Source organism: Berghia stephanieae, chromosome 4 (assembly GCF_034508935.2).
Source record: "Berghia stephanieae isolate SIO BIC M18660-M18661 chromosome 4, UCSD_Bste_1.3, whole genome shotgun sequence".
NCBI lineage: Eukaryota > Metazoa > Mollusca > Gastropoda > Nudibranchia > Aeolidiidae > Berghia > Berghia stephanieae.
Window position 1 is genome coordinate 51,218,554 of NC_088363.1, and position 12,500 is coordinate 51,231,053.

Genomic DNA, 12,500 nt, shown 5'->3' on the forward strand with positions numbered 1-12,500 from the left:
GTGATATTATTCTATTCCTATGGGCCATTTCTTTTGGTGGATAGTAACAATTGAACAATTTTTTTTTTTGCTTAAAGACCTATTCATAGGGCCAAGGCAGTAAACATCATCATCATCATTGTCTTTTTCACCTTGGGTCAGGGAATAGGCCAGATAAACAGTTTCCATCCCTCTCTATCTTGAGATTACTTTTTTATCCCGTTTGTAAACAGGCAATAAGCGGTAAAATTATATAGACTAATTCAAAAACTATTAAATATCAATTTTTAAGGGCTGATCTAATGTGGTGATTTCTTCATAATGACCCTGTCATATTTAGTCCAATAGATATATAGTGGAGCACTTTTCAAAATAAAATTTAAAAAAAAGTGTTGATAAGGTCACTTAACCATAAGATCAATGAATAGTTAAAATTTTATAAAGAGTTTTCCTACCAGCAGCAATTCCGTAAGGTTCAAATCCTCGAGGGCTGTGAATATAATCAGATATTCCTGAGAGAACAAATCCGGCACAGGAGAGAGAAACTCCAACCCACATGTAACTGGTAATTTGCTTGGCAAGGAAGGCAAGGGACAAGAGAGTGACGAACATAGCTTCTGTACCTGAGGAATGACATTATATACAAAATAATTTGGTGTGCTACTCATGCTAGGGAGATGAGAGAGAGAGAGAGAGAGAGAGAGAGAGAGAGAGAGAGAGAGAGAGAGAGAGAGAGAGAGAGAGAGAGAGAGAGAGAGAGGTGCAGATAGATAGACACATTTATAGATTGATAGATGGATAGATATAGATAAAAAAGATTCTTTCCACTGATAGTTTAATCATCATTAAGATTCGAATTTCGTATTACATGTACTAACATTTGTGTTCACCACATTGAGCACCTGTATGGAAACATATGATGCCATTGCCCATCATTATTATTATTATTGATATTATTATTCCTTGGCTTAGTTTTCTGATTTAGAAGTTTGACAATAATGCTTGCAAGAAATTTAACAATTTCAGCCTAGAAAAAATAAGATGATAAAATAACGCATAGAAGGATTGCATTCAGAATCTGCAATCCCATGAATAAAAAATAAAACAAAACAAAACAAACAAAAACAAAAACATAAAAAAAAACGAAAAAAAAAAAAAAAAAAAAACACACCCCCCCCCCCCCCCCAAAAAAAAATTATTAAAAAATCAATAAAAGCCCGTCAGAGCCATAAAGTCCTTTTCCTCATTCTGCAAAGAACACAATCCCTCAGAGCATTTGGGAGTCCAAATCATTGTCTGTGTTCAAGAAATTCTCTAAAACTTTTATCTTTTAATATGTAATATATATAAAGTGATTTTATGTTGTTGTAAAGTGCCAAGAGTGCCTGAGATTTCAGTGCTCTATAGAAGAGTTCATTATTTATTCTATGCTGGTTCCTTTGTAGGCCCAGTGCTCTGCACTGAGCTATTGTGAACTAGAGAAGCAAAGACTCAGATCATTAATTTTTATGATAGTATAGCCAGCTGGGGGAATAAATGAAACATTGTGAAGCACATTGAGCATAATTAATCCGTGGAAAAGTGCTATATAAATGTTCATATTTATCTATTTGTTTATGATGATGATCATGATGACAATAATAATACTAATAATAATAATAATGATGATGAAAACAATAATAATAATAATAATATAATAATAATAATAATAATAATAATAATAATAATAATAATAATAATAATAATAATAATAATAGTAATAATAATAAAAATCACGCCTGTTAAGGATTAAAAGAGGTGCATCAGTAAATGATTTATAGGAGCCAATAATCTCATTCAACCAACCTGTAAGCATAATAACACTACTGGGATATGTCAACTTAAGCCCAAAGTAGACGAGAACAATATGAGCCTGGCTGAACAAAGATGGCAGCAGGTACAAGATCTTGGAAGTACTCTGTTTTGGCCCCATTCTCGAACTGGGTTGCTGACGGGCATTTTCAAGCTCATTGTTGATAGATCCTTGGGCTGGAGCAGCAGTGCCATTTGGTACAGAGTTAAGTCTTTGAGAATGTCTTGGAATGTTTCGACCTCCTATATCTCTATCTGAAAATTTTATTAAAAAATACAGAAATGTATATTTATACCTAAAAAAACAGTTTTGTCTGATAATATGCTTTGCAAACACGCCTCAAATTTAAAAATAATAAAATTAATTAAATGTTTAGAAAATCACCAACGGGAAAAGAACCTGGGACTGCGAAATGTAGATACTTGTGGAGAGTGAAGCGAGAAAGATGGGATTTAGACACCAGAGGTGAGTGAACCCAGAAGGGTACTTCTTTTTTCTGAAATCTCCCATAGTCCAAGATTCATTCTCCTCTGGTATCTACTTCCCATAATCCCAGGTTCATCCCCAATGGTTCCCCCTTCCATATTCCTAGCTTCCGTCCACACTGGAATCTAACTCCCATAGTCCTAGGCTTATTCTTCCCTGGTATCCATATCTCTGCGTCCAGGTCTCGTTCCATACAATGTGTCCACTTTTCAAGATGTGGTGTTTCATTCATCCTGTTTTGTTGAAAAAGGGGAAACCTGAAACGTTCATTTGATCTGTTTTTGTAATTAAATTGAAGCTTACATTCAACTTCACATTATTATTTATTTCTTCGAGCTTCGAGCAGCAACATTTACATTACCCAGTATTCTTCTAATTCTAATAGGAAAAGGGTGACCACCAACTGAATGATATCAGCACTTGCTCCGTGAATGACCATGTGAACAATGTTTGGAATTAGGGAACAAAATGAAGAGAATTATCTTTTGTAGACCCTAACACCATACCTACCTGTTTCATCAATCTCAGCATGACTTAAATGTCTCATTCCACACCAATTCAGATGAATTGCCTTCCACAACAAATACATCAATGATAAGAAAAATTGCTTGATTGTCCACTGAGGATAACAAATCAGAATTAATTTTTCATTTCATTTAAGAAAAAAAAGTGTTGTATTCTCTTAAAATGAACGTCAAACAATAACAAGATTTCAATCAAGCCTTTCAAATTGTGCAGACTAAATAACACCCTTTTAACAAGAGTTCTGCCATGATGACATGATCTCTTAAGATTAAAATCAAACCAGGAAGAAATTTATTACTGATACAAGTTCATATGTGGACATTAACATTGAAAAATAAAAATATCGTCCAGATACAATGAGAATATGGAGTCTTGAAAAAAATCCTGCTTACAGCCATGAATCAATGACTTTACCAGCAATACCCATTTATAATTCATATAATGACTGTCAGAGTGTAAAAATCGATATTTCAATTTTCAACATTAAAACAAAAAGAAAAACCAATTTAAAAAGACAAAAAAGAAAGAACTTAAGAGAAGGTCATTTCTTTATATAGCCAATTATCTGAGAAACAATGATATTCATTGACAATTTAATTATAATGTAACTGTTCAGTTTAACTCTCACAACCTGAACCCTCTACTTTTGTGCTGTCTGCTCTAAATGATTTTTATTACTTTTCAAAAATGTTAAAAAATATACTTGTTTGCTCAATCTAGAGGAAAATTGTCAAGTACAACATGTTTCTATTCTAACTATCACTATCATATCAAAATCTAAAAACGGTATATTTAATAATGTACAAATGAATCTTTACAGAAAAAATGTAAATACTGAGGAAGTAAAGGCAACCTCAGTCAAATTCATCATGTATATATATAAAATTTCTATCACAACATGCTTTCTAAAATTTCATTTAATTCAACATTTTAAACACAAAACGAACCTTTCTTCAGAGCTATTTAGAATGACTTGCTCTCAGTGTATTTAGATGGAAAAGTCAATAAAATTTTTTTAAAAATTGAGCTTTTATATTGCGCAATATCCACTAAATGTGGTCAAAGTGCTTTACAGAAATATTGTTAAAAGGGTGTTATTTAGTCTGCACAATTTGAAAGGCTTGATTGAAATCTTGTTAGTGTTCAATGTTCATTTTAAGAGAATACAACAGCAACATTTAACATTTAGGACGGGACACGACGCCTGTTAGGCGATGTTATAATTTTTTTCCAGACAGGCACAACGCTATTAATGACCAGGTACTCATTTACACCTGAGTACGGTGAGAGAATGTGAGTAAAGAGCCTTCTCCAAGGACTCAACTATGCGCCGAGTGAGGTTCAAACCCAGGACTTTCCGATCCGAAAGCGAGTGTCATACCCAAAGACCACATAGCCACACAAAAGTTTATACTGATTATGGCAGTTTTAGCAATAAACAGAGATTTGTGAATACGGAGATGGTGAGTGTTAGGATTGAGTGAGTTAAAAAAGGCAGTGTTTGAGTAAGATATCTGTGATCAAGCAAAATTAATATTAAAATAAATGAATTCACTTGATGTGATATTTGATGTAAACTGACCATTGGACAGGAAATCAAAAGACATTTTCAATGCTACCGGGACTGAGAATCAGATTTCACTATGTTCCATGTTTTGTTGAAACAAAGGATCACTTGCTAATTTTTATGAATAGAATGAGGATTTACATACATATACCTGGTTGAATCTCTGCAATTTTTGCAACCATAGAACAATGAAAATACTTCTTATAAATACAAAATAGTTCTTACCAGCAGGAAGACGTGATAGAATATGTGTGCTTGATAGATGGGACTGCCGACTACTTTCAGTTCTATCATCCATCTTTATTATAATAAAAGAAAATATAAAATCAATTAATGTCATTATTTTAATATGTGACAAACAAAAGTGCATACTCACTACATCTCTTTCTTTCCTGAACGATGAGACTATTACTGTTCTCAAAAGTATTGTTGGATCTTTTTATAAAAATTTTAGTATGGTTGTTGAAAACTGTACAAATGCAGGTCTATATTTAACTATATACAGTTTCAATCCTATAACAACTTGACACCACATCTTACCATGTTCAGCGTAACAGGAGCCTTAGCTATTACTGCTACTGCTCTTATTGAGAAACAATAGATCTACGGTAAGAAGCAGATAATATATGGAAATTATTGTGTTAAGCAATCTCCAATCTGTAAAGATTAAAGGTGATGAGTAAGAATAATTCAGTTTGTTCTCCTGCATTAATCATTGGTCATGTTTAAAAGGAGTTTTAACCAAATAATCCTTTTTATCCCTTGACAGCAGATTATAATGGAGAAGAAAACAAAGAGCAACGTAACTTAACTATAAATATGATAAAAATAGAATATGGTTGAGATTGCACTCCTGCTTGTTTTTTTAAATAATTGTTTTGCTAGCCAGAAGAGGCAATTAGTCCTCACAGCAATGTTTAAGTTATATTCGGATTACACTTATTTACCAATGTTTTGCCAACCACAATTGATAGTTAAGCAGTTGACACAATGAGGTGTTGATGGAGGTCTTGATAACCCAATTCTTTCTTTTTTTTTTACTGGTAGCGCACTTGCTCAAATAAAGAAAACCCCTCCAGCATGCTATCCAAAGAGACAAGCAATCCCTAACATTTGTTTGATGGGTAGATTTTAGGTTTTTTAAAAAGTTGAGGGAGGGGGGAAGGGATAGCTAATAATGACCATTCTCTTGAGTTTGAGGAATAAAGAGGTCTGGCGCCTTATCTCGATATGCAAAGGCCCTATGGTACCAAAAAAACAACAACAAAAAAAACAAAGAAAGAAATAAAATTCACAAAGACAGAGGGTCCTTGGTGTAAAAGTAAAACAGACAAAAGCTAAGTGAGTCACTGTGATACCAATAGTATTAATATGGTGGTGATCGCCTAAATGCACTGTGGTTTGGAAGCAGAAAAAACAGGCATTTAGGCAGAACAGGCATTTAGATGAAGTTGATCAAGAGCATGAAAAATACATATCGACGGTCCGTTGATCTAACCTCTGAAGTAGCGTTTTTGTGAATCTGTTGATCAAAGCTATGATGTTGAGCTTCATTTCCGGGGTTTTCATGACCATCAATCCTCTGAAATCACGTCCGAGGCTTGAACAACAGGTTTTGAGATACAGGAGAGCTGCTCCTTATTTACAAACCTCTGATCTAAATACTTTTCTTGCATTGTTCGAGTTGTCGGTGTCATTATTTTTCTTTCAATTATTATTATCATTATTAGTGGTAGTTGTAGTAGTAGTAGTAGTAGTAGTAGTAGTAGTAGTAGTAGTAGTAGTAGTAGTCGCAGTAGTTGTAGTAGTAGCAGTAGTATCTTCATTATTAGTATCATTTTTATTTTTATTATTTATGTTAATTTTATAATGAAATTTCTGCATGTCCATCATTTCTGTTGTTGACTAGTATCTGAGACTTTTCTGTACGTACTTATTTCCATGCCGTACTGCATTGCTTTATGTGCAAGTGAGTTAGTTATATCTTGTAGTTCTTGTTCGCTTTCAGCAAAACACAAATTACACAATTTTCGTCCACCAACTGATAGAGAGGTGTGATGATTTGAGAGCTTCGCTCAAAATTTTCTCTAGGAAGACGTTGAAGAGCATTGGGGAGAGTATGCAGCCTTGTCTGATGCCCACATTTGTCTGGAAGAACTTACCAAGCTCGTTGTTGTTGAGAACTGCACGTGATGCCTTGCTTCCATACAAATAAGTTCAACATTTTTGACATCATGTTCCTATACCATCGCTGTAGATCATTATTTTTGTGTAAATAACAGTTGTTAATTTTGCGCATAAGTAGTTGTAGAGACAACTCGCTGGCGGTCGGACCTGCCTCATCAATTTGGTCATGTAGTAAAAAGCAGAGGCTTGGATCGATGGAGATAATAAAACAGCCTGTAGATCAATACTAGATTAAAATAGTCTGTTCCTCGTTCAGCTTTATCCTTTTCTTTTTGACACAACCATTAGACGCTGCTGCTGCTCCAGGCTGTTGTCCATTATTCACGATGAGAATTCCATGCCATTTCATCGACATTTGCACCTTCGTGTTTGACGCATTCACCTTTTCCTGGTTCTCTTGAAAAATATGCTACATGTAATTAACCGAGCAGTTACATTCACTATTTGGTCATCTATTGCATCCAAGTGGTTCATGTTTGAAATGTCTTAGTGTCTCCACAACTTCTCTATCATAAGGTCTATTTAAAGGAATAACGTCGCTGTCATGTATGAGGAAGGTCGACATCATTTTTAAGTCGTCTTGGATTGTTTGATCTGAAATATAAATTTGTAACTTTGATAATATGAAGCCTTTGATATGATTATTATGATCAGTTACTATATGTAATAACCTCTTTATGATTGGATGCCTTTATCTATTTCTGTTGGTATTCTTTATGGGCTTTTAATAATTATGCAAAGACCTAATATCAAATCTTTAAAACTAGTTACCAGGATGAAAAAAGAAATGTGCTGTTACGATTAGTATAACTATAACCAATTGTCTAGTAAGAATAAAACAAGACAAACCAAAACAAAACAAACAAACAAACAAAAAAGGATAAAGCTGTAAAAATGATGTCTTCATAACCTATTATTCATGGAAATATATTGGCGATACCTTGATCAACAATTTTCTGTGAAAAGCTTGACCAAAAATGGTGTCCGATGGTTGTTCGTGTATTGTGATGAGACAGGTTTGCCGAGGTTGATTATTCTGGTAAGCTTGAGCTTGTATTTTGGAGTCTGGCCTATAAACAAGAAAGAAGCATCCCATCTAATAAATTTATTATGTTATCCAATTGCTTCATACAGTAATCATAATGATGTACCAAAGATAAGCATTATGCAATAAATCAGATAATTGGAAAATTAAATTTAATACATATATATCTGATTAACATTCAGAATTGTTTCACTAACGAGATTTATCATTCTCAACTTTCTACCTTAGAATGGAATAAAAATATTTGTATAACAATGTCACAACAAATTGTCCTAGATTATTTACTGAGATTATAAATTTTAGATTTGTACATATCAACAATTTTCCCTCTGCACACAAAACATTCAATTATAGATTTTTTCCTTCTAATTCCGAGTGAAGAAAAAGTGTTATATACCTTTGCTAGCATTGTCCGCCTCACCAGTCAAGCTGTTTTGTGGTGCAGTCAATCTCTTTGTCTGAACCAAAGTCAAAACTAAAATCAAGGTCGGCTTTAGCATGCTTGAGTTGAAACTGATGTCTTGGAGGTTCCATTCACTATCGGTTGTCTCTAAAATTTCAATCGATTGCTTTTATGCATGATAGGGCCTCTCTGATGAAGATTTCCGTTTTGTTATCTCCACCATCATTCTTTCTCTTTGAAGAGGAAACATTTTTACCCTTTTGTCTTGGACTTGGATTTGAAATCAGAGAAATAGGCCTAGATAAACCCTTGGAGTGTAATGTCATTAAAAACCCCACTTCATCAATGATCAAAATAGTGCAGCTATGTGGTCTAGTGGTATAATACTCTCCCTCCGATTAGAAAATTTTGGGATCAAGTCCCACTCTGAGCGGCACATAATTGACTCCTTGGAAAAGAATCTAAACTCACATTCTCCAGCCATACCCAGGTGTAAAATGAGTATCTGGCCGTTAACAGCTCTGTCGGTCGGGAAAAAATGGTAATATCCTGTCATGGCAGTTTTTTGCATAGCTTGCGGCCGCATTTTTTGCAAATTTTCGAGATTTTGCCCAAAAAAAAAAAAAATATATATATATATATTTTTAAAAATTTAGTGGGGACCAGTGATGATAATCTTCCGCGGATTTTTTCATAAATGTTCCGTTGTTTTTGTCATGTCAAACATTTTCTGCTAAGTGGTAGTTAAAAAAAAAAATGTCTTCTATCATTTTTTGACACCTCTGCTCAGTTGCATGAATTTTGGTGACACTCCTTTATTTATGACGTTAGTCTAGATACACTGGCGCCAAATGTTAAAAGTAGCACAAGACACATGGTGGCCATGGATGAGAAGATGATCGAAAGGGAAGGGGATGGAGCAAATGGGTGTAAATATTTATGTACCTTTTAGCTGTAGCATGATAGTACATTTGGTGATTTTATAAGTTTTATAAGCCTGTCTTTTTTTTGTTTTGTTTGTTTTTGTTTGATTGTTCTGAGTTTGTTAATAGTATTCAATGCAACTTGTGTCTAATTATTAAACAATTAAAAAAAATAAAAATTCATCAATTCTCCCTCTTTCTCTCTCTTTCCCTCTCATATCCATATTTCTCTCTCAGCCACCCTTCTATCTTCATATTATGTTTATAGATATCATTTTGTAATAGAGAGATAATAAGTTAGGTTGATCGATTTAAGAAATGATTGTTAAAAGGCTAATTTAAATTTGATTTGTTGATGGAATATGTTTTGCAATTAATTAAAGATTCTTATTTATAAGCTGCATCATCACAAGGTTGCAATAATACAGACACTAACCGAGTTTGTTATGTAAAAACAAATACCTCCTGGTCTTTTGGCCAAAAGTTTATCATAATCACTTGATATAGTGGGAGACATTATAGGCCTCTAAAATATTTAATTGGAAATGACAATTCATTAAATTATATTTGCAAAAGGTCAGGATGTGTCTAATGATCAGAAGTACTTTAGGACTAATAATATATTAAATAACTATGAATAGCTATGTTATATTTGCATTAGATTTGGGTTTGACTGACGGGCCGGTAGATTTTCCTCCTTTTTGACAAATTTTCATTATCATCACTGGGGGACCTGTGCTTGTGTCAGGATGAAACAGATAATCTCAAAATAAGTACACTGATAGCGTGTTCTTCCTTTTTCTTGAGTACTTTAATTGTACTTCTGGAACTTTTTACTAGATCCCATTTTCTTCCTTTTTACTGGCGCTGATATGACCTTACATATGTTGCAAGCGCAGTGAAACCCTTAAAAACAAATACCTTTCTCTTTCATGAAGGAATTATGGGTTGTTAGGAAAATTAATCGCAACTTTTTACAAAATTTTTGTAAATTTTTTGCAAATTTTGCTGTTTTTAGCTTGCAAAATTTGGGATTTTTTTTTGCAAAAAACCACATTTTTGTTTCTAAACTTACTGTCGACCCAGCAGTGATTGGTTGCTAGGTCTGTTAGATCTGAAAAATACTTTGGTATAGATTAGCGTCCTATACAAAGGTCAGCAAGCAATTACTATTGTCCGTATAGCGCTATATATGTGTTGTTTGTGTGTATGTGTACATACGAGTACAACTCATTTGTGTATTTGTGTGTATGTGTAGATACAACTCATTTGTGTGTTTGTGTGTGTATACATACAACTCATTTACTCAACATTTTAACTCAGAACAGTTGTTAATGTCTGCTCACCTCAATCTGTCAAGGTTTTTCTATGAAAATTGTACTTGAAACCAATAACTAAATTATCGATAAGCTTTTTTGTGAGATCTTCATTTTCACTATTTGCACCTCAACACGATATTCTTCGGTAATAGACTACAGGGCGTTAGAATAGAAGGTAAATCAAAGAGCAATATGTGGTCAAAGGTGGCGGATGGTTGTGTAACATCAAAAGTAACTTGGACTGGGCATCATATCGTGGGTATGTGTGATGTTTCTGAGAGGTGCTTATTTGACTTATTCTACTGATGACTGAGAGACAGATAATTAAAATCATCCTTTTTCATCAGTTAATTAGAAGAAGACAATTGTAAGAAGCTGATTGGGCACTTCATGGTGGACAGAAAGCAGAATGGGGGTCACAGGATGAGTCAACTGGAGACAATGAGGGTGGGGCAAATGTGAAATGAATATGTAGTAAATTAGGGCTGTGTTATTTTGATGTCAAATAATGCTCTCGCAATCAGGGATGAATCAATTCTTTTGGCCGAAAATAGTACACACCAATTCTCTCTTTCTTTCATTTATAAAATGTTAAAATTTTTTTGGAGAAGGCACTTAGGCGATTCCTAATTTGAGAAGCAGGCATTCAGAGTTACGTTCTAAAGAGAAATTATTCCATTTCACCAAATTAGCAGACATTTAGTTAGTGAACAGAAATAATGACTGTGGCATCAGCTAAAACTTGTTAAACTCCCATGTAGTCGCAGGTAGTGGGGTTATTTTATCCTTTATCCGCAGCTTATTTATGATGTTCAAAATACATATACACACAGACCACGTCAATGACTGACACACACTACATACACACACACACACACAGAGAGAGAGAGAGAGAGAGAGAGAGAGAGAGAGAGAGAGAGAGAGAGAGAGAGAGAGAGAGAGAGAGAGAGAGAGAGAGAGAGAGATAGAGGGAGGGAGAACTAAGATGAATGGTAAACTTAAGGTACTTTTGTAAAAAAAAGTGGTTCCTGCCGAGCGGAGTAATTTTATACTGATGCTTTGACTAGCAACCAGGTTGCCAAATTGGATTTCTTGTAGAACTTAAATTTTTTTTTTCAGAGACAGGAGGGACCTTTTTTAAGTTTTCAAAAAGATGTAATCAGGAAGGGGGTAGGGTTGTGGACTACCCATTCCTTGTCATATTTTCACTCTGATTGACAGGTGTCAAAATTATGACCCTTGGGATCATCCGAAATATGGGTCAATCCAATGTAATGGGTAAATTGGTTATATGGTAATAGAAAATGTAATGTATTTATTTAATAAATCATGCTTTTCTCTTCTATGCTAGTTCTCATCATTATGCATATTATCTTATTGTGAGGCAATGTACCGACGTGTACATATTAGCAGGCCTGCTAATGGAACACAACGATGGGCTAACATTGTTGCCATGGACAATAGATGCTTGCTGTGTGCTTGGATAAGAAACTCTCACAGCATTGCCATCAGGGAATTTAACGGATCAACACACAAAACTAGGTGTAACATTGAACGTTTATAGTCTGGTTAATACAGTTTAGTGAGAATTACTAATAAAAATGTATGGCAAAAAAAAAAAAAAAAAATAAAACACACAAAAAAACAAAGTCCTGAGTGAGGTCAACTTTATTCTATCTACTATTTGCGTCAGTTTGAGAGTATTTCCATTTCAACCGTTCAATGAGCCCATAACAATTAGGGTTATCAGACCTGCAAATGCGCATCGCGATTCAGGGCATCATTTTCGTTGAGAATCATCGCATTTTTGTTTTGTTTTCACAACATAAAAAACTGGCTGCTATATATCTTGAGCAACATAAAACATCTGGCTAACAAAACATCGGTAAAATTACTCCGCTCAACAGGGACCACTATTTTACGAAAGTACCAAACTTTACTGTAAACCTAGGCTGAATTGAAATTCCACATACAGTACAGGCGCCACTTACTTCAATGACTAATGTTAATATACTAGTAGTACAGCCTGTACTACAGGCTGGAATTCCATATAGGCGCCACTTCAATAATTAATTTCTTTCATTCCACTGTACAAAGCACTAGTGCGAACACACTTGGAATATGCCAGCTCAGTCTGGGCACCATTCAAAAGTATACACATCGAGCTCATAGAAGGCGTCTAAAGAAGAGCTACCAAGTAGCTCCCGAGTATGA

At 34.4% G+C, this 12,500-nt stretch overlaps 1 protein-coding gene and 1 long non-coding RNA gene across 2 annotated transcripts in view; both read right to left on the minus strand.

Moving 5' to 3' along the window:
- LOC144970776 (solute carrier family 35 member F6-like) overlaps positions 1-12,500 on the minus strand; it is a 23,659-nt gene that overhangs the window by 10,214 nt on the left and 945 nt on the right. The window contains exons 2-5 of the mRNA XM_078910785.1: positions 4,635-4,707; positions 2,828-2,936; positions 1,825-2,085; positions 435-602 (exon numbers count right to left, since the gene is read on the minus strand). Of these exons, the coding sequence (XP_078766911.1) occupies positions 435-602; positions 1,825-2,085; positions 2,828-2,936; positions 4,635-4,707 (611 nt within the window). The remainder of the gene's footprint in view (positions 1-434; positions 603-1,824; positions 2,086-2,827; positions 2,937-4,634; positions 4,708-12,500) is intronic.
- Positions 7,138-8,274, minus strand: LOC144970777 (uncharacterized). The gene is made up of 3 exons (XR_013645019.1): positions 8,039-8,274; positions 7,537-7,666; positions 7,138-7,190 (listed from the first exon to the last, which is right to left on the minus strand). It is a non-coding gene; the product is annotated as an uncharacterized LOC144970777 (long non-coding RNA).